We start from the raw sequence: 24,133 nt of genomic DNA on the forward strand, positions 1-24,133 counted from the left end.
TCAAGGACGGACGCAACCTCTTGGTAACCTCAGGATCATTTACGGTTGCCTGACCGAAGATTACAATGCTTCCGGATTGAAATGGCCGACGCGAAAACAATGGCCTTGTCAAATGCGGTGCCTCGGGGCTGAAAGTTTGGCAGGAGCCTCGGCAGTGAGCAGCGACTGTTATCCTTTAAGTGGAGATTCCACTTGTCATTTGTAGCCTCGTTTGATTCGTTAGTGCACGCAATAGTACATGATTTTTTTTAACTCGTGACAATGCATTTAAATTCAATTTTTTCTATATAGTATGTATCCATTACAATATGAGCATTTCGTGAGCGTCGTTAATGTCGAGATAAGATGAGACGAAACTCGACATTATACGCTAAATACTGCCGACAATGTGAATTTCCCTCCAAAATATTCGGGAAATACCAAAAAGGTGCTATGTAAAAATGTGAATTCTATGACAAAAATTAATGCCTGAATGGGTTTTTAAAAATGTTTAAAACTTTATTAGTCGTCTCGCTTGTTGCTGAAGATTCCTTGGTACATAAAGAGCAACAGATTCGAGTACTATGACTAAATTTACTGTTGCACTAATGTAAGGTAAATACCGAAGGAGAAAGAAAATAACTCTGACCGAGGTCATTTATTTCGACGTATTTTAATGCAATTTGATTGTAAATACATTACTCATTCTCGAAGCATGAGATGCAACGGAATTAATGTAGACGCTTGAGCATTACGTCCTTCGATTGTAAGTCAGCGGTAAGATGTACATTTTGTGATATCTTTGGAGCTAAGCTTCGGGATTGTCGGATCGACGAGTTAGATCAAGCAGACAAGAAGCCGCCAATGGAGTATTATTAAAACATAAATTTAATTTTTGTTTTATCGGTACAAGAGATTCATTGAATTGATCGGCAAGCGTCACAGAAAAAGGCAACAAACACCATCTATCCTTGAAAGTTCGGCTGACACTTATACGACATGTAATAATGGAAAATAAAAGTAAACAATGAGAAACAGCGCCTTAAAGAATTCAAAAACTTTAAAATTTACAACTTAAAAAAGTGAAATTTTCAACGTATAGAAGTTACAAAATTTGTGCATGTATGCCGGGACATCTGCAAAATTCGAAATTCGGTTCAAACATTATTTTTCCGAAGAAATTGAAGTTTTTATGCTTTCAAAATTTAAGAAGTATTGCCACTGCTACATGAATAACTATGGCTTGATGAGTGCATACTTCTTTGGCACACAATTGAACTAAACAACACAAATTGTTGAACAACATTCCACTGGCTATCACTAAGCTTATATTACCAAGCTCTATCTTGAGGCCAAGCTGCAAATGAGGCATAACAAAACAAATATATTTAGTACCCGCCAATCGATTTACCAACAATAAAATAATGCCTATTTTAATTATCTATATAATATAGTTAAAAATTCGAGGCGCCGCATCGCTAATTCCTCGAAACAGTCGATAGGAAGGAGGAGACAAATGTTCCCTTCTTTAAACAGCATGTTAACCCATTAATGCCGAGAATTATTTTCTGACTTTTTTTATTTCCTGTGAGAATATTATCACTTGTGACGGTAGTGAGTAAAAAATATGTTCCAGTAATCATTTTTCGTCGTATGTGAAAAATTATGTCTTGATTCCATTTGGAACCGGGCTACATATTTCATGATCTAAATGACTTTAGAAACATTGTATCACTTAAACCATATACAGCATTAAAAGTGCTCACTTTATTGATAAAATTCTGCATCCATCTCATAAATAATAAATTTTTGAACAAATTACTCACTTTTCATCAAAGCTATGATATCAAGCTGTCCTATCTGACACCTGGTCTTTATAATCTTTGAATGTTTCCTAAACCGGGAACAGTCAGCGCAGCAGAACCAAACTTTGCCAGAACATAAACAAGATGTGTATCAAACATACACATCCACTTGTATACTTATTTGATCATACAATTTTATTATGTATCAATTTTTCCTGCTGGTTCCAAATGGAACCACTCGGCATTAATGGGTTAAGGATGAAACAAATGTTTCCTCTTCAATATAATGACTGCTCAACTTGCTTCATTTGATTTAATCAGAGATTTAAATGCTGATTTGCTTCTATGAGTACGGAGTTTATTCGTAGGTTACGTCGGCATTGAAGCCGTTGCCGTTATCGTAGTATGTTACGACCTGAGTACGGCCGTCGGGGAGCAATACTTTGTACTGGCCTCGCATCTGAAAACAATTCCAGGAATTAAAACGTGCAAAAAATTATACCGCGACTTAAATTAAAGAAATTATAAATAAATAATTATACTTAACCATACCATGAATGGATTGTGTTCAGAAAGGGAAAGATAATATATCATTCATTTACCTAAATAGCTTGGTATAACATCTTTCAAGCATCGAAAAGATATGAATTCAATAATGCGGGGAGTAATTTTATGCACAAGGCCTACAACCAATCGAGGCAATATTGGCAGCGACACAAAATTGTGAAACTAAAAAGCAAATTTCTTTCTAAGGGCTTGATTTTGACACGAATTAGATTATTTTAATATCGATTTTGTCCCAGTAATTCCCCTTAGAGGACGAAGTTATCGCACGCAACTTCGTCCATAAGCAAATGTAGCCGTTTTAACTATTGGTGCGCATGGTCGATAAACTTGAACCAACTAGTTTTGTGATATTTTCTTATGAAGACTTTCAATCAGGATGCAAAGAATAATTTTTATAAAAAAAGTGTAGTACTTCGAAATGTTTTCAGCTTTTATTTGTATAATTCTGTAAACTTCTTACACTGACTTTTAGACTCCTGCTGCCTGAAACCTATTCTGCACAAATCGAAACTTCCCTACAACTCTTTTGAACAACAAATGATATACCTTTATGAAACATACCTTAAACTTCATATTAACTACTGAAGACTTCTTTATATGTATCTATTTATATTGAGTTTTCATCAGTTAGGGTCGAAATAACAAGAAACATAGACACTGACCTCGTTGCCATCGTGCGTCTCGTGTCTGTTGTAGTGGTTGCCAGAGTCGTCGTCGCTGACGCCGTAAGCGAAGTCGTACGGCATCCCGAACATCATGGCCTTCGAGGGCGGCGGTGTGGTCGTGGGCCGGGGTAGCTGCACGGCGGCAGAAAAAGAAAAAATAAAAAAAATAAAAAATTACAAATTATTATTTAAATAAAAATAAAAAATTACAACGCAATAATTGGTTGTATGTATACAAAACTAATGATTTAAGAGAATTCGAGGAACATTTTATAACAAAATAGATTAGATAATTTTAAAATTAGATAATAAAATATTAAACTTTCGATATATATATATATATATATATATAAAATTTCTTGATAATTATTTTCTTGACTTAATTTTAATCAGAGAAAAAGTTGAAACTTTATTGCTTATGAGATGAACACAATTTTTTTTTAAATTTCGTTCAGTTGCGAGTATTTTTAAACGGATTCCAGGAACAAATGTTTGATAATTCCTGTATTTTAGTATTGACTTCTAATGTATGTATGACAACTTCTATATAATATATATAAGAAGACTTATATTCCCATGTAAATAAAACAACTTTGATACTCAAGTATACAAGAAAACTTATATACTCATATACAGTATATATGTATGATAACTTATAAACTATGTATAAAGGACAAATTTTGATTGGCCACATTAATCGCTCACCAGGTTCGGCACAAAGCGGTTCTCCTGTGGAGTTTCGTACAGACCAGTCGGGGGAGGGGGAGGCGGGCGTCGCTGTGAGAGGAATAAGGAGCAAAGATATTGTTTAATTCAGAATTTTAAATTAAATACTGAATTTTGCCTACACTACAGTATTATAGAAATTACTGTGGTCGTCTTCACAGAGAGCACTCAGAGCAGTATTAACAGACAGTAGTATTTACTGCAATTCTCACAATAAGATATACTAACGTAATCGTGGTCTAGTAATTCCGTGAACGACTAAAACTATTCGTTCTGTAAGCTGAGCTCTATGGAATCCGTGCTTGAGCAACAAATAATGATTATTATATTGAAATTAATCAATTATAATAATTACAATAATAATAAATAATAATATTATAATATAATTGGAATAATAATAAATATATAATATTAAAATTAAGCAAATTCAAACAAAGACTCAAGGTCGTGGTCTGTTCTCTCTGGGGGGTCTCGTACAGGCCGTGGGGGGGAGTAGGGGGCGTGGGGGGTGTAGTAGGGGCCTAATAAATGAAATAATATAATTATCATTCCTTGATTTAATTTGTTTTGATTTATTGATAATCAAACAACTGGTAAGAAAATACAGCAACTCAATTTACAGGTCTCATGATTTCGTGGAACAAAAAAAAAAAAAAAAAGCATTTACGTCCATGTTTATCAATAAGGTTGCGTAAATAAAATAAGTTTATTCAACTACTGAATGATACAGTTCATAAAACTAATGAAAAGAAGCACATATCATTAGGCATTTTTAAAATTCAATCATACGTATGATACATATCAATTATACATATCATACAGGTCAATCATATATATCATACATGGCAACATACATATCATGCATGTCAATCGTACATATCATACATGTCAACCATACATATCGCAATAATATCAACGATAACTGATTCATATGGAAACTTATTCAAACTTTAGCTTATTATTTACGTAAATTTATCTCAGTGAATCAGTTCAATAATTGTAATAAGATCGAGCTTGTCAATCATCCATGCGGAGACTCACCCTCTGGGGGATGGGTCTGTACTGGACGGGGGTCTCGTAGAGCCCCGAGGGAGGGGGTGGGGGAGGACGTCTCGTGGTGGTGGTGGTCGTGGTGGTGGTTGTGGTGGTTGGTGGCTGCCGATAAGTTTTGGTTGAGTACCGTAATTTATTTATATAGAGTTAATTCTTAGAGCAACATATTAGGCACTCTGGTGCTGCACATAAAGCACTCTGGTGCTGCACATAAAGCACTCTGGTGCTGCACATAAAGCACTTCTGGTGCTGCACATAGAGCACTTCTGGTGCTGCACATAAAGCACTCCTGGTGCTGCACATAAAGCACTCTGTGCTGCACATAGAGCACTCCTGGTATGCTGCGCATAAAGCACTCTGGTGCTGCACATAAAGCACTCCTGGTACTGCGCATAAAGCACTCCTGGTACTGCGCATAAAGCACTCTGGTGCTGCGCATAAAGCACTCCTGGTACTGCGCATAAAGCACTCTGGTGCTGCACATAAAGCACTCTGGTGCTGCACATAAAGCACACAAGCTGGAAATGTAATTGAAGTTCATGACTGAGTTGCTGAGATCCACGTAGCCAGGAACAGTGGCTGCATTGCTGACACTAATTCTTCGTTTTAATCCAATCATTTCCAAACTATAAATTTGACACATGATGACAAATAGGTGGCTAGTTTGAGGCGTGTGCTTCTTTAAAATAAAATTCATTTATAAATCACTACTCTCAGAACAGAAAATGTGACGAATTTCTGTTCTGAAATAATAAAAATAGATTTTGTAAAGTCATGAATATTAGCACCTGTTCTTGTAACCGAGGTTTATTACGCATAATATTTTGCTTGCATTTGCGCACTGTAGGCACGCGAGACTAGGAATGTCCAAATAGCCTTGGTGACCTTGCCCAGTTAATGTATTCGTCAAACACAGACTTAACAATTTAATCCGAAGTTTTAAATGCAGATCTAAGTAAATAATCAAAAATTCACATTCAAATTTTACTAAATAAAAGAAAATAGCATTAACAGGTTCAAAATAATGAACATAAATTTTTTTCAGCAAATAAATCACAAAAAATTTTCAATATAAACATGAACAAAAATGAATATCATGTTTGGTGGAGAGCTTGTTTACTCGACAAGGTCTTCAAGGCTGTCAAGACAGGCCCAAGTTCAAAAGAAACTAAACATGATTCTACTGACAAATAATATTGTGAACCCATAATTGATTAAATAAATTCTTAATTATCTTGTCCACTTTCTTGTCATTATCGTCAGCTACGATGCATAAAGTATCGAGCTAACTATAGTTGAAAAGTTGTTTACAAAAATAAGTCTCGACACCTGCGCGAATACTTGATGCACTGCCCAAATTAACCCTTCGCATTCAGTTCAATTTATATAATTTATTGTAATTTGATTATCGCGATCGTGCTGCTGCCAAGACCTATACATGGAAAACATCGCTACCTAGCGCTGTGAGAGAGCGACCTGTAAGGACCTCATAGTTTGTGAGCATCCCACACCTGCTTGACTAGTGATAAAAAATAGGAAGATGTGTGAATCATTTATTGGGCTCTGAAGATGCCCCAACACGGGCAGGTTTTAACTACGCGTGGGCAGAGCATCTCTGCAGTGCAGCGTTTGCCTTCTCCATGCAACGAGTCTCATTGCAAATCTTATTACCTATCTTAGCTGCGTGCCCCCCTTCATCCTGCGCTCCCTTTAGGCATGGGAGTGCCAGAGATGGAGTTTGTATAACTGCAGTTGAAGAGTGTATGCATAAGCCGAATAAAATCAAAACTTATACTACACTTATTTGAGAGAACAATAAATGATTATTTGATTATACTGTTGAGAGACGAAATTTGTTAAATTTAGGGTGAAATGAAGCCACCCGAACTCGATTTCATTGTCAAAAGCAATGTTAAGAACCATCTGAAATTTTTATCAAAATTGGATCCAACTTCAGTTGAAGTTTAGAAAGAATGTTCGAAGCAAGAAAATTTCATACACAACAGGCAGCCAAGGCAGAAAAACTCTTTACGGAATCCGGGTCTCCTATGATTGTCGCCTGCGCAAATTATAAATAATCAAACGATACTTTTCCGGCATTAGACGGCAGATTTTCATAGGTTGTAATTAAAATTTTAGGTAATAGAAGCAGAAATAGGATAGAGTTTAACGCAGTGATCAACTAGTAGTACATAGTTAGTTGTTGTTTTGTTGTAAAATAAACAACGTGCTGCAATTATCGAAGCTCCACCAATAATTTTTAGCTGGTTGGGAAGTTCTAATTCATTCAAATTAATCTCTACTCCAATATCCGACACGAAAGTATGTCGTCATTGCATATTCATATATCAAGGGGAGCCTTTTTATCAGCATGGTTGTATTGAGAGACTAAAAATATGATAAATAATTTTTCCAAATTTATGGCATTTACACCTTGGCATTTAAATTCATATCTGGCAGTAAGGCTACTCACAACTCGAATATAAAGATACTAAGACAAAACCAATTATTCCATTTGTTCCTTTTTCGACCTTCCTCATATTTTGCTCCAAATAATTTTGTCCCCGATAGTTATGTTTTAGTACCTCTAGCACTGAAGGTATCGCAATGATTCAAATAAAGTGCGTGATATACGTGGCTATGCTAAGTTTAGGGCCAGCGTTCAATGCGGAAGATCTCTGCAAGTTAACCGGAGAAAAAGTCAGGTAACGGAGCTGCGCTCAGTCTGGAAAGGCAAATGAGGAAATCCAGAAAGAAGAGCTCGAGGTTTGCTCCCCTCCTGACCGACCGTGGCCTTGGCTAGGGTGTGGGTAAGGCGCGTAGGTTCTCGCCCTTCCGTAACAGGATGGCCAATTGCTCTAAAATATTGACTACGATTTCTGGGGTCATAAATCGGTGATTATTAACCTTAATTAAGCGATTTGGATGCATTTGAGATCCCTTAACAAGTTTTGTGAGTTTGTTCTCGAGAAAGAGAAGTAGGGCGACGTTGATGTTGTTTTAATTTATTTCGATGCATCATTTATCCTTCAAAAACAAAAAATCCTTCTCTTAATCCTTCAAATATTGAAGGAAAATTTATTTGTCAGGCTCTCAGCTATTCAGCATTGAAAGCGATTAACGTGTCCGTAGACATCGATTGAAAAATATCATTTAAGATTTCCAAAGACTCACGTCATTGTTAGCAGCCGTTCAGTATCTCATGGTGTTCAGCACAACAGTAAAATCGATCTAACATTTTCTTGTCAAATGAATGATTCCTTCAGTTAATCATTATATAAGTACCGAATAGCAACATTTGCATACCGCTCGATTGTTCTTACTTCCAAGGTTAATAACAGAAAATTGTAGCCTTTTCGACGGATGGTACGACGACTAATGAGGAGATAGATTGAGTTGAACAGCAGTTAAGTAATCGGAATACACAGGAGGATTGTGACCATGGAAATAAAGTTTCCTCTGATCTGATACGGGAATGAACTCTAATCAAGTCTGCAGACAATCAAGCTCTATATGTTTCTTATTGCGATAATTTAACCTGCAGTATTAAAACATTGTTAATTATTTCAAGTGAACTATAAAATTCTGATCGATTCTTGCATACGTTGAAATATGACTGTGAATAAATATGTCGAAATGTGAATAATTATTGCCTCGGAGCATTTTAAATTGCAATAACGGGGCTTGATATTAAAAGTAAAAAAAACTCATGAAGAAGACGCACTACAAACTTGGCCCTCAAAAGTTAAGGTCCTAAATAATCACGTCCACCAAGTGTGCACCGAATAACTTATCGCTTTATAAGCCATAAAAGGATCTGCGCCGCGGCAAGTAAAGGCGTCACTAGAGGTGCATTCCCTACATACACATTGGAGGCATCTGAGCACAGTTGCGGAAGGCGGAAATTCCTTCGTGAATTTTGTTACATCATAAGGGGATTAATTAGAATATGTTTTTGGAAAATAGATTAATTTTCGATTGTACATATATTATACCAAACGAATCAATCCGTTTATTTTGAAAAATGTATTATTTTGGATTTTGGAGTAAAGTTTATTAATTTTTTTGCTTTCTCCACAAGGCTTCATACGTATACGTCGTAAATACATGATCATTGTACTATAAAATATGAAATCTATGGTCACCGAAAATAGTGGATTTGTCAACAATATGGAGCTAAAATTTCGTCTATAACAAAAGATGCATAATCCATCACCATAACTGAGGAAGTACGTGCACCAAAAATGTTTGCTCCTGATGTTACTTTATTAGTCTTGACTCAGGACCAGGTCTCCCAGGGTCACTGGAAGCTACGTGTCTTGAGCTGGCCTTCAGTTTTGCTATGAGAAATAATGCGAGGTTCTGCATCCTTTATGAGCAGATGCCCCTGGCGCAAATGGAGTGGTCGAGTCAAGCCTGTCATTACCTCGCACACCAATCGCGAGCTACAAATAAATGATTTTCTGATGAGTTTTCATACGGTACCGTTTGGGTGAGACCATGAAGAAGCTTATGCCATAAGATTGCGCACAAGCAAACGTGTTGCACTCCTCGCACATTGAGGTAAATATGTGTAAGGAATAATTCGCTTTAAATTCTGTTTGGTATTCATCACTGTACATGTGATCTGAAGGCTGGAATAGTAGGAACCTGTTCCCAATTGACATGGGAAAGATTTAACTCAAGATTAGTTGTGGGATAAACATAGACTAACTGAGGTAGGGTGGTAGCTGGAAGGTAACACAGATGCGTGGTTCATGTCCACGTGAGGAGAAGGTTCAACTTACAGGGCGAAACTTCATTTTATGTGGGAACTGAAAAGACCCGCAATGACGACGTGAGAGGTTAGGACTTTGCTTTGCGGCGCAACGTAATGACGAAACTAAACTTTGTTTCGTACACAACATATGAACATGTAAGTCTTGCTTACTGCTGCTATTCATGTACAAGAATGTTGATAGTAATGTAATGACTGGTGTAAGTTCCTTCCAGTAAACAAATTTTCTGTTTCTTTCACTCCAGAACGAACATATGTTCACAAACAAAATAGCATATACACAGCTGATAGCAGAGCGAAATTATATTAATAATTCACACTTACCTGATAGAAGTTGAAGGGTTTCTGAGGTGGGTTGTAGCTATAGCCTTGATGGGTGGGAGTTTCGACTGGAGGAAGGTAACCGAGGTTCAGTGATGCGCTGTTCGGTAACAAACTCTGCTGGGGAAACAAGTTACTGCTAGCAGGCTGTTGTGGTTCGTTGAAAATCGCCTTAGCCCCAAAATCAGTGTTTCCTCCAATTGGAGAGTTGCTTCCTTTTCGTGGAAATTCGTTTTGCTGTAGGCTGAAAATGCTATTGTGGCCCCAGACAGGAGGTGTCAACTGATTAGGTTGTTGGAGATTAGCTCCCCAGATGCCGGTGTCGTGGAGGCCCGCCTTGAAGCCTCCCCTTGAGTGCTTGTGGGCGTTTGTGGCTCCACTCAAGTGGTCCAACTTGGCTGGGCTGCCGACGGCGCTGCAACTCAACGCCACCAGCGCCACCGCAGACAACACGCATCTCTGTACACCGTGTGAAAGAGGAGTTTATATTAATAAATGTCTTGCAATTTTCACTTGAGCTGTGAATATTTCAGAAACTTATTTTACAATAATTTTGTGTTTTCAAAATAAAGAATTCAAAGCTCAGAAAATCATCTTATATTGACCGAGTAACACGTTCTCAATGAAGATTTTGATGATAAAGATATTATTGTTGAATGGTAAAATCTAACCAGGAAGATTCACATTGCCATCTTTTATGAACTTGTTCAATAATATTGTTATAATCTCAATGTATTATTAATGTTATGATTTAAAACAGTATTATCGCAGTGAAATTTCATTGTTAAACATGATTCTAATGTAAGTGTGATGAATTTTTATCGTAGATTTGTTCAAACAATATTTCCTCATCACTTGTTACGTTGAATCAGTTACTAAGCGGAACAAATAGCAGGAGCTTGTTATAGAAAGTTAAAAACGTTCACCGGTTTGTACTTGTGTTTAGAAATGCCAAGTAATCCCACGATCCCTAGTACTTGTGAGCACCTTCCCCAACATAAGAGGATTGGGATTAGTTCAGAACATCGACGTTGTTTGGGCAACAGGTCACGACCTCTCAACGAGAAAATCAGGCACGTAAAAATTAGCAGTGATCTAACATTATTTGGACTGCCTTCTCTTGAACTATGAATACAATGAGGCAAGCAGTTTGGCTTTTGGGTACTGCATGATAAAAGTAGAACCTCATTGATGCTGCAAACAAAATGCCTCTCAAATGACCACTTATTTCAATTCAAGAGGAAATAATTCTAAATTCACAGCAGCTTGCATTAGTATGTTATATTAATTTTGTCTGTATTGCATATATAGTCAATAAAACATTTTATTACCTTTTTTACAGTTGCAATCATGTATAACATAACTATCGGCAAGCACGCATCGGAGAGTCTAACACTGACTCGATGTCTTCCTATAGGGCATATCACCTCCATCAATGATAGGATAAGCACGTCGTGTCCTTATATAGTCCCTAGCTATAGATTACATGCAAGTTTTAATTCTAATTAGCTTCATTGTTTGCTCATTGTATGTCTCGTTCGGACGTGCTCGAATTGCTTTGAATTAGATAAAAGTTTCCGTAACCCTTTTCGTTAAAATAATACTAATATATCACTCGAATAAAGGAATGCCTTCAAATAATGCTGCGGTGAAAGGAATGCTTCAATTAATTTAACCAATAATGAATGAAAAAAAATTGAATATCATTTCAGTTTAGTTGTAGGAGCAAGATTATTCATTGGGATAACTCAAATATCGTTTTCTTTAATTCTGGTATACCTGCAAGTTAATATAAGTAACGACAACCATGCATATAATGCGGATGCCCTTTTGATTCAAGGGCTTGACACATATAACCGATGAATGAGCATTGACATTCATATTAATCAATTGGAATGGTACAAATATTGATAATTAACTGCATTTAAAAATATATATATTTACTTTGTTGCATTGGAAAATATTTTTTTAATGGATGTCGAAAATATTCTTATATCATAGATTGCACGACAAACGATATAGCGACATGAATATTACTTAGTTCACGGCCCGGGTAGGTGACTAGGTTGAGTTATGTGCTGCTAGTATTATTAATAAGTTAGACTTTTCAAGCATTTATGCCCAAATTAGACAGTTATGGGAAACCTTTGGACTTCCGTGACACCTACTGCCAGTCTCGTCCTTCTTCTTGTCCCTAAAAGTGAACTTCAAGGCGATAGGCTCCACCCTAAATCTATCTTCCTGGATGACGAGCCTTAAATGCTCTCCCCATTGATGAATTGGTAATGGAAATTACAGCTTGAACTTAGAAGCTCTGATAATTATTGATAAACTGTCACCAATTGCAAGCTGTCATTGTGAAAATGTGTAAAGTGTAACTTTATCCTTGTGTTTCAAATTAAAACATTGGACGAAGTACGATGAACGGAATTATTTTAAAGATTGAATTGAATATTTTTCCATAGCTATTAAAAAAACTACGAATATTTTAATTTTGTAAAATAATGTGTTTTTTGAATACAGTAAGAATAAATGCTTTCATCCATGCAAGTGATTTGTTTATAAAGTATATAGTAGTTACATCTCAGCACCTAAATGTACTAAATTACCATTAGAGAAGAAAGTGAAAATTATACACAGTAACACTTCATTTACCACCGTTGCTCTCGCCAAGGCGTCGGTATCTGTGCGTCTAGGCACGCACGCCTGAACGCTAAGCAAGGCTATCACGGCCAGTTTAGCACTTCATTGCATTATGGCGCAGATGAGATCTTTGACCGAGCGCGCGCACTGCACTTTCATTTGACCGGCGCGCCGAACGCGTTTCCTTTGTTGACTCTCGTGAGCCTGCATTACGAACGCGCTGGTTTTTAGGGTATGCATGCATCTAGTATCTACAGGACGGATGAAAGGTGCACATGCTTGCACCCTGCTCAGGAATGCGAATCACTTTCAACCTGATTACGAAATTCCTATATTCAAACTCCGCAAACTTATGCTCCGAAAATAATGAACAAGTTTAGGAAGTGAAGTGTTTTACGGAATACCGAATAGTCAAGCCATCAGTCGCGCATGATGGATGAGGCGGTTGCATTCTATAACAACAGCATTTTCTCGCAGTTATTTGTGCTGAGCAACTTGTTTTAGTTAATTGTGCTCGCTTACATTCAAGAATATTTAAATTAGATCATGTAAAGATTTACTCAGAATTCGGAGAGAAAACCGGCCCAATAATTTATGCACATCACTCTAGATTTTAGATTTAAGGCAAATTTGAACTTATTCTTTCTTTATTCTTTCTTTATTCACAGAGGAGCAGACAAAAAATATACATAACAAGAGACCATCGAAAATTTAAAGAAAAAAATACAAAATGCTTCCTTGTGAATGCCTATATAAGCTAAAAAGCTTCACAGGCGTCATAGGCGAAATTACTCTCAATAGAACAATAACATGAATGATATTGAGATAAGTCAATAGGGAACAGAAAGTGCCTAAAGTAAAAACATCCTTATAAACTAGCCTTTAATAAAACTGATATGAGAATACGCAGCTTGGCGACTAAAATTGAATATAACAAAGGCAATAACAACCTATACCTAAAAGACAGATCCAACTAAGACTAAAAGTCAAAACAATGTTGACTTACGCCATAATATTTATCAAAGATCTTATTAAGAAAGGCAATTACTAAAAGCGTACATGATAATCGAAGTCAAATTAATAATGGGTAAGAATAAAATCGCGGAATTTAGTCTTTAGAATGAATTTAGAACAATCTACTTTAAACTCATCAGGCAATTCATTAAAATATTTTACACAATTAAAAACTGTACCGTTTCTTTCAATTTCTAACCGAACTGGGGGTAAGTTAAAACGCATGCCTCTGGTGTCATGGGAATGTTGAGGAACAAGAGAGGCGAATGCAGAATTAAAAAGACGTTCATCATGGAAAAGTGCCCTATTCATGAATTTTAAAAGCTGAAATTTGTACATATCGTCAAGTTTTAAAATTTTCGACTGTTTATATAACACACTAGTACGAGTCAATGGGATATTGTTTTCGTCGTACCTAACCCGAAATATTGTACGCAACGATTTATTAATTAAGGTGATGACCCGTTTCTTTGAATTAAAAGGTACCCCACCCCAGATTAGCAACGTGTTTGATAGTTTAGATAAGGACAATGAGCAAAAAAGCGTTCTTAATGATGGAAGAGGTAAAACACTAGATAGAGCACGCAGGACTCCGTGGGCTTTGCTCAGCCCCTGACAGACGTAGTTAATGTGTTTATTGTAGGAAAACTTATTGTCGATTATTAAACCAAGATATTTAAAATCATCGACCCATTCTAAAACTTTCCCATTGAAGGTGATGTCACGTAGAAAGGAAACGGGTCTAGGAGTAAAGAGCATAAACTTCGTCTTATCTGTATGAGCCACAAGCCTGTTCTTTAAGAGCCATCTAGACAAATTCACTGTTAGCTCAGAAACATAATCACACGCTTCATCGTAGGAACTTCTAGAGACATATAGGACGGCATCGTCGGCAAAAAGCTTGCAGTTTACGTTAAAAGACGAGGCGATATCATTGATAAAAATATTAAAAAATAAAATAAAAAAAAATTAAAAAAATAAAAAAAAAATAAAACTTAGAATCATTTGTACGGCAGGTCGCAATTTGGCAGGATGGAAATAAATGAACTTACTCCACTTGGAAAAAACAGCGTTAATTAAATTTTTTCCATTCATCTGAGAGATATAATGATAAAATCGAATTACTGGACATGTCGAGTACGGTTTCAGTCGATGCTTTGTTTAAACAGAATTGAAATTCATAGACAACTAATACGGAGAAGTACCATTTAAGAGATATTATTCGATTGATAAAAAGTTCAAAGTAGGCCAAACACTTAAATTAATACTTATATTCTAGCTTAGTCTGTTTAAAACGCACGTTAACAAGTAATTTAAAGCAAAGAGAACGCCAAGTAAATTGACCACAACAATATTTAAAACGTCTTCAATATAGATATGGTCAATTTATTTGGCGTTCTCTTTACTTTTAAATTCCTTGTTTACTCAAATTAATCATTTTGTCATGAATGATTACTCGCTTAATACGCTCATAAGTTAAAAGGAAATAAACCTCGTTATTTCTTCGTACACACCATAAAATATTTGATTCTGTAAACAAATTCACTATTCCGGCTCGGAAGAATTAACTGCTTTCGATTTATGGAAAAAGTTTTCAAAGTGTTTTTGTCAAATGAAAGCCAACATTTAAGAAACTCTGACCTGTTCATTAATAATCTCAAATGGAAATGACCAATGCTAACGGACTACACTCTATCTGCAGGGCTACGCTGTTTGGCATCAGCAATAGCTTGAATTTAAATGAAGTATTTTCAAATCAGTTTCAGATTTTAAATTTCACATTTAAAGGACGATTCTGTAATGATTTGCTTGTTGAAAAATTATGGCAAATTATCTGAATTATAATAATTAATTATTATTATATGCTGGTTGAAAAAATCCATCCCAATTATTATTAGTGGGATGAAAAAAACTATCAAATTAAAAAATTTAAATAAAGATGAATATGTTAAGTTGGAAATGACCTCTCATAGTTTCTTAAAATAAATTTCATTTACACGAGCTTTGAATTCCGCAAAAATTGCTTAGAAATTTTTATCTCAGAATGAAAATCAGTCCATCTACTTACAGAACATCAGTGCACATGAAATCTTACAAAGACCAGCATTTCAATTACAGTTACTGCCGTTAAAATGGATAATGCATGTGTATGAAGAAACATAAAGCCGTAATTCAATTCCAGCATCCATATAAAAATTTAATGGACATGTCGTGCGTGAGTGAGCGTAGAGCTCACACGCAGCGTTGAGCGTATATGAGGTCGCGCATACGAATAACGCATAACGCGTCTTTGTTGAGGTTTGCTTTAACTTGGGCACAGCGAGCGACCGTGACACGCGAGATCACCGCACCTATAGAACCTGTCCCAGCGCTGCATACGTACGCCAAGGTTGACAGAGAAGAACATGCTTCTCACAAAGAACTCGGGCTAGATTTTAGAATCAAGAGAAAAATTTATTAGCAAGTTTGTCCGCGTCAAGTAATAATGGCAAATGAAATGAAATGACACATGCAGCGTTACAACGCTGCAAACTTGCGCCAAGGTTGACAGAGAAGAACACGTTTCTCACGAAGAACTCGGGCTAGATTTTTGAATCAAGAGAAAAATTTATTAGCAAGTTTGTCCGCGCCAAGTAATAATGACAAAATGAACAGGAAAAACTTGGTAAATATTTGAACAATTCATTATCAGCGACTGAAAATTGCTAAGCACTCGTAAGCTAAAAATGATATTAGTGTTATTTTAAGTGTTGTGCATACATATATGACTGCAGTTTTGGCGCTAGGTTCATATTGTACAAACGTCAACTGCAAATAACTAAAAATAAATAATGTGCAGGGATATATGCATTAGGTATTGACATGTGCTTTCATTGACAAACTTTCACTTTCAAGATAATTCAAGCTACGAAATCAAGTCAAGTAGTTTTTGACTTGTGCTTTCATTGACAGACTTGCACTTTCACGACAATTCAAGCTACAAAGACAAGTCAAGAATTGAAGTAGGATAAATTTTTTCGTTTATTAACATCAAATTTAACTTAATCGGCAAAATCAAACTTAAGTCAATAAGTTTCGTTTGTTAACATCAAATGCCAGAGCGCCACCAAAATGATGAGGAAGTTTTCCCAACTAAAGATGCTAGCCACAACAACTGCCACAGGAATGCCTTCCTTAATAGACCATGTATTGGTTATGTGGTTATAAGAATTCGGGTCAGAATTGCGGTTCATTAATAAATCTCCACGAGTTTGTGGCACTTTACTTCTGGAAGCGGCAATGTGGAGGTCAGCGGTGAGGTGATACCCGTGACCTCAGTGGGGGGTGAGGGCTGTGAGGGCGGAGGTCCTCGAATGAAAGTGAGAATAGCGTACCATTTTTTGAGTCAATTATGAGGCATCGTAAATGCCGGATGTAAAGTAGGTATTGCCTTACTATCGGCAAGGCTAAGAAGGTCATGCTCGAAATTTGTAGATTCTTATATTACGCAAGTTTGAGTATCCCTGAAATCAATCGAAAAATATTGCGGAACTACTGCAGGAATTTAGAAAGTAAAAGTAAGTCAAAATCTTCGGAAATTAAAAATCGTCGAAATACTATAAAATGTAAGATAAACTTCATTTACTTTAATATCCAAATTACATCCAATCGAAAATCGCAGCTCCGATATATGCTAGAATCGTGCAGCAGTTGCCTGTTGCATTTCAATAGCTGGAAATATTGGTGCGTGGTCCAGCGCCGCGCTTATGAGCTTGAGTTGCACGAACGTCACGATGAAATTGACGTGGAACAGCATGAGACCGTCCCGCTATGCATGAGACCGTCCCGCTATGCAAAGAGCGAAAGTCGGGAATCGCATATTGAATTTAATAATGAGGTGTCTTATTGCAGGAAAAATCTGCAGGGATGATTTTCACTTTCTGCAACATCGTCACATTGCAGAAAGCTATTTTGTTTTTTTAAAGCTGTGGGGTTTCTGTACGGATTGCAAAACATGTTCACACTGGATATTGAATCGTCACAAAGTTTTAAACCACTATGTTGATCATTCACAGAGAGTCAAAATTAATTCATGAAAATGGGATGTCCTGTCTCATTTCGCGATAAAGGTTTATTCTATCAGTTTGCTCACGGACTTGCATGGATGCAGAATTTTAACTTTGGGTACACCACTTGGAGTGCAATTAAATGCGTCTTTTGATTCAGAACAATCATCATGAATACATTTTCACTTTTAGCTAGTAAATAGGTGACCAATTACATTGAATTTATTCCTTACCCCGATAATCGAGACCAAGACGACGAGACTATGGATTCACGCTGGATTATGCTCTAAGTAATGTGAATTGGAACGTAATTTGAATGATTTTCACAGCGCAAATGCAAATTGAATCCAATCAATTATCGAGAGCGAAAAAAATATCAAATGAAGCCTGTTGCGTTGTCTCCTTGTGAGATTTAATTGCATCCCGAATCAAGCGAAGTTTTGTGACCCATTTGTGTATATTCGGTATTTAATCTAAATTTCAAAATGGAAAAAGGTTTCAACGCTGTTTTAACAAGCAATTTTGCTTTACATTTTACTCCTATTTTTTTTATTACAAACGAAGAATCGCATTCACCTAATTAAATTAACTACAGCGCAATGACCGTAGTGTGTACAACGAGAGATTGTGTACAATTGTGTAGTGTGTACAACGAGCAACTTTTATTGCTTTAATGTTACGGAAGTTATAAATGTAGGAAAGCCACGTGGTGGTAGCGTCGTGGCATCATACCTGGAAGCCTCTCATGACGACAAGTGTGCGATGCAGTTGATCCGACACTCACAGTGACCTACAGCGTACTGTCACCGTGAGGGCAGTGCTGGCCTTATATATACTGTAGCTCGCACTGGATCCTGGCGTCAGGAAGTGGGAGGAGCAAAGGAAAGATGTGGGATGCCCACTGCACACGTCATACTATGATGCACTCCTGGCAAGGTGACCAGAATCATTGCAAGGACTTCGAAAGAATGATTACGAATAGGGATTTTGGTTTATTTAAGGGCGTGTGTATAACAGGGTGCAATTGTTTATATTTTTTTACAATAATCTAGATAATATCGGCTGTTTTGTGGGCATTAATTGTGATTCTGAAGGTGAATATATAGTGCAATAGGTGATAGATAGTAGTAAAAAAAACTATACGATAATTAGTCGATGATTAGTTAATGCTATAGACCTGCATAATGGTGCAACTGAGGATGAAACTGGCAAATGCTTATGGTCTATGAAATGCCACATTTATATCAATTGTGTAACATGGTGATACGGTCAGATGCATTTTTTACGCCACTTATGATAACCCGGAGAGTTTTCTCAATGCCAACGATTGTTGATCGTCATTGGACGATCAACAGAATTAGAATCGAATTCACAAATTTTGGACGAGCAGTTATTCAACAATTAATTTCTGAGTTAATGAAAAGTGATTAAACAACATACCATTTTGAATGTTCTGGGAACATTTTCACCGTAACAACCCTAATTAAAAAATATTAAAGAAAAAGTCATTGGTTAGAAAGTTCATTTGACCTTGAAGGCTCATTTGATTGGTTAGAAAGTTCATTTGATTTTGAAGGCTCATTTGATTGGTTAGAAGGTTCACAATGACGTTCATTTGACCAAAACAATTTACTTCACTGAATTTCGTTGCGATAAATCAGTATTGCAAAATAATGATTGACGTTGTTCTCTTTCAATGATCTTTTGAAGGCTATAAAAATCCAAATACCATCGACACATCCAATATCCCCTCATCTTTTCAGCTGTCATCACTTCGGTGGCAGATACTCGACACTCGACAGGGGTTATGATAACATATGCAAAGCCATCCCGCCAATCAGAGGAACATTTATTAAATGAAGCAACCAGCGGCAGATAGGAAATTAAGTTTCTTATCACCGCACGACTTACGATCGTCGTTAGTATATTACTGCTAGTCCGACATTCGTTCCAATCGTATTTCGCTGCGTGTATACGCACGTTACCCTTTATGAAATACGCGTCATGTTCCCCTGCAGCTCGACATGTGCAAAGAACGCCTGCGAACGCATATCTTCGTCGCTTCATTAGAGGCACTTTTTATATTTAAATGAATGCGCTTATGGAATGAATATTCCTAAAATAATTCAAATTTTCTTACTTTAATAAATTTACTGTTTTGATTCGCAAAAATATAGACTCCAGGTCCAGCCCAATTCGGGTACACACCCACTCATTGCCTAGCACATCGGAGTTTCTTGCGCCAGAATTGTAGAAAAAATTGTAGAGCGTTAAGAAGTGGTAGAGAATAAATTCTAGCAGGCAGCCTTGTGTTGCCCCGAACAGATTGATCATCTATGAAATTTGAGAATCTCGTTATTTCGAATTTCCTTACCCCGCATCCGGTTGTGTTAGGCTTTAAGACATTAGGCGTTTACCAGTAGGAACATTTATTTTCAAACTCCTACCCGGATTCAATTGGCGTGAAAAAAATATTACTCGTTGACCCGTCCCGACATATATATAAATGTGAACAAGAAAAACGAAACCCTTATGTGTGCTGGTGAGGAACAGTAATTATAATGGCGATCAATGATTTCAATAATGGCAAATATTCGAACAAATAATACATTAAATCAGCACACACCTCAGAAATAGGTAAGTAGCAAATTAAAATATAAGTAGTCGCCTCCTCGTGCCAGAAAAGTTGCAGAAGGTCCTCAGCAGAGTAACAGTTATTGTAAGGGAACAGAGATGCAAATGCTTTAAACTTACGTAAATAATCAATCATATGAAATTGATCAACCCAGGACTGTATCTTCCGTAAGACTGACAGTTTATTGCAACCTCTCGAACTCACCTTAAAATCTCTTGCGACTAAGCGGGAATGCAAGAGGCCATACAAAGGGAAAAGTATAGTAGAAGGAAGGGCAGACTCTGATACAAATAATATATTATGCTTAAAGATGGACTCTGCTCTTCTTATGAAAGTATATAGATATACTGATTGGAGAATTTAAAGTTGGAGAATCTAAAGCCGCTATATGTATTTATTGTGTCAGGCTCAAGCACACAAACTTTTCCATTTCTCCTTCCTCTAGTTGTCTGTCCACTCTGCGCCACATCTTGCTTTTTAGCGCATTTTCTCATTTAGGAAAAAAATGCACTATTGTGCTCGCCATGTCCGTCTGTCTGTCTGTCTGTCCGTCCGTCTGTCCGTCCGTCCGTGACCTCAAGTTTTCTTTGACGAGAAAATGCGCTCTCTGTCACTCACTGCAGTGAGTACTGAGTTATATTTTTTCATCACTTTCCTAGTAGCACCGAACCAACACCACCACCATCACCACCAAATATACAATCTTAGGCAAATATACCTACCTACGAATATAAGATATTTCTAGATGTTTATTCAGCAGCGCAGGTAACGATCGATTTTAAATCATCTTGTTGAGGTAATGTATTGAATTAAAAGATTATCTAAGTGCATTGAAATATGTCTGATACGCCGAATGCTTTAAGACACTGTTTATATTTCGTAACTCCGTGAATCGCACAGAGTAATAAATTGTGCGCTCGAGCTACTGAAGTCAAGCTCGGTCGAAAACTCACTGGTCTATAAAGATATTTGACTTAAAAAAAAAATTTCACGCGCATTTTATTCAGTTCAATTGTAGGTACCGATTTAAACATTGAACGAGTCAATTATTCTTTTTACACAAATTATAATTTATATTTTAATAATTTTCAAGAATCGTCTTCAATTGCGCTGAAACATTTCATATTACACGATTAGGAACACAGGCAATGAGTTTCCCTGCAACTGCTCTTCTCGTGTGAGAAATTCCCTGCATTTGTCGAGTAATCCAGACAATTAAATGTCGTGCGCATGATTGAAGGTTCGCAATGACGATCATAACTGAGCTCGTTAATCATTAAAATCACAGGAGTTACATCACTAATAGCTGTTACAAGTCCAGAACAATTGCAGCTCTGGATAATTTACCTCATCTTTTCTGATCCGTTCCTGGTCTCGTGGGGAGCAGAAGCCCCGTCGGAAGGTCGCACGCCCACCCGTTTGTTTTGCTACCACAGAGCAACGCAATTAACGCTGCGTGCTGCTCATAAATCCTAATGAGATTGTGAGATCCATAATCTCTTCGGCCTTGAAGAACAAGACGTTCGGATCTGACATCCGAAACTTGATGGAAGAATATGTGAGGTGAACTCAGAGAAACAATTTAAGGGCGTCAGGACGACTGATTTACCTGATTTTCATCTACTTGGTGACATTGGAATCTTTCGATTTTCACAAAGTGCGAGTAGCCAATTCGCAAAAACATCATTTATAAGGCTGAAATTATTCACAAATCTTACAAAAGCGGCTACTAAATTACTTACGCTTGGATATTAAGTCTTCGATCGATTTATCAAGCGCATAGAGCGAAGTAACGCTGGGTCCGGAAATCAGGCTTGGAATATCTCAACTTATGAGCCTATGAGAGAAGATTATGTTATGCAAAAAGTTCGCCATATATAATTTAATTTTATGTTTTTTACATTTCAGTTCTGGCATATTTTATCTATTTATTTTTTTCAATAGTTAACCCACTTATACAAATTTTACAAACCTCACGGCACTCTTGTGCATTTCTAAATGTCCAGAGTTTCCAATCAGCAATTAAATGCACAGAATCAAATTCACAATCATAGCCTAGGCTGCCGACGAACAGCGATTAGCGACAGACTGTAAATCTAGGTTATGCTAAAAATGAGTGACATATCAAATGTTTCTAAGAAGCTCAGAACTAAATTTACTGCATTACTGGAGCCTGAGTTGACTTTCATCAAATAATCTTACTTCTGAATAATAAAAATGAATCACTCCCAAAAGTTATTTCCAACATCGGCTATTCATATTAATTTGCGGCATTGACGAGTGCTCGACGACTCTTTTTATTTGATGGAAGAATTAACAACATTTTGTTGCATGAGGTATTAGAGCATTTATGTACTGAGCTTCACGTCGCGCTTTAATAACTCGACGTGTCCAAGCTTATTCCCAATTAATGTTTCTCCCGCGTGACAGGCTTTCAAAGAAGCAGACAAGTTTATCCATTTAATAATGCTTATCAGGGAAGAATTTGTGCATGTAAGTTATTTTAAGCTAACGAAGCAAGAGGACTAGAATTTTTTCGAAGAATTGATACCTCTTGACAAATAAAATTATTTTACGTAGCTGAGAAATTGAGAGCGTGGATAGCGATATTCGTGAGGCTGCGCTTGAATTGAGAGCGCTGATTATGAGCTACCTACATCGCTTTGTTATTACGCAAAAGGTTTTATTCGCTTAAAATTCAGTTGAATAACTTGTGTGATTAACTCATCGCTAGAAAAGAAACCAATAATTCAATATTGTGAATATATAAAACACGACTCGAATGCAAAGTAGCATCCAAATATACCCATGAAAATCAAAGTTTCGAAATTTTAATGAAAAATAACGTTTCGTAAGACTGCAGGCATTTGCATGAACGATCAAGGCAAGCAATTTAGGTCGCATATAGTTTATCTTATGATGAGAATTGTACAAATAAAATTCTAAAAGACAACGCTCCCACATTTTGACCTGAAGATAATCACAAGGAAATTGTCGAGTACAACAATGACTTGGAAAATTGAATAGATAACTTATTAGACTGACAGAAACTAATTTTATATTTTTTTTATCTGGAAATCAGATGCGCAAATAAATTTATTCAAATAATCAAGTTCATAAATCACTTCGCTGGGAGACTGGTCGCCTAGTTTTTCATTTTTACGAGCCTGGAATTGACTGCTTCAGGAGTTCTAAGGTCATACCTGACACACAACCAACTGCCACCGTAGCATGTAAAGGTCAACATAAGGCGTGGTGTGCGGGCTGATGATGGCAGGCGACTCGATCGTCCTGTATGGGCACATCTTCGAAATTGGAAAAAATAAACATGAAATTACTAGGGAAGTTAAGTGGTTGCACGTTGACGATCTCTTAAAAGCTCCAACAACGAAAACTCGTCCACTATTTTCTCTTAAAAATTATTTCTACGCTGAAGTCAAAAAATCTCAAAACATATATTGTTAGACTTTTATCCTTTTCCTAGCATGATCCATCACAGTCAAAATAAGTAATAAAATTAAATGGTTATAAAATTCGAGCTATAATTAAACAGGATTTATACCAACCAAAAGAAGCTTTTAGAAACCAATATAAAATACTGACTCCCACAATCAACAGCCATTAATACTACAATAATATCTCTCCATCATTATGGGCACCTTGAAGTTTTAGAGGCAAAAAATCTCAACGATGAGCTGCTCAAACCAAGGACGCCGTGATGGGTAAGTCACTCATCCCGAGAGTCTGCAGTAGCAGGGAGAAATTCCATCATAATATGTCAAAGATTTCTAGCTTCAGTAATTAACTGGATATTGCAACACAAGTATCATTAATATTATGTTGCATGGTCGTAGATAAATTTAACACTAATTTATTTTGTAAATAATATCGCAAACATGCAT

The 24,133-nt window shown here is 36.7% G+C and overlaps 1 protein-coding gene across 2 annotated transcripts; it reads right to left on the reverse strand.

Annotated features, from left to right (window-relative positions):
• Positions 1-1,748: 1,748 nt before the first annotated feature.
• Positions 1,749-18,388, reverse strand: LOC108672819 (formin-like protein 3). 2 transcript variants are annotated; one of them, XM_018160563.2, is made up of 7 exons: positions 18,329-18,388; positions 9,897-10,352; positions 4,784-4,897; positions 4,186-4,263; positions 3,722-3,793; positions 3,014-3,148; positions 1,749-2,244 (listed from the first exon to the last, which is right to left on the reverse strand). In XM_018160563.2, the coding sequence occupies exons 1-7, from the start codon at positions 18,341-18,343 to the stop codon at positions 2,143-2,145; spliced, it is 972 nt and encodes a 323-aa protein (XP_018016052.1). In that variant the 5' UTR covers positions 18,344-18,388; the 3' UTR covers positions 1,749-2,142. The 2 variants fall into 2 exon arrangements, with proteins under 2 accessions (XP_018016052.1, XP_018016057.1); XM_018160568.2 differs by lacking the exon at positions 4,186-4,263.
• Between the last annotated feature and the right edge of the window lie 5,745 nt (positions 18,389-24,133).

This window comes from Hyalella azteca, unplaced genomic scaffold (assembly GCF_000764305.2).
Source record: "Hyalella azteca isolate HAZT.00-mixed unplaced genomic scaffold, Hazt_2.0.2 contig6976, whole genome shotgun sequence".
In the NCBI taxonomy this organism is placed as follows: Eukaryota; Metazoa; Arthropoda; class Malacostraca; order Amphipoda; family Hyalellidae; genus Hyalella; species Hyalella azteca.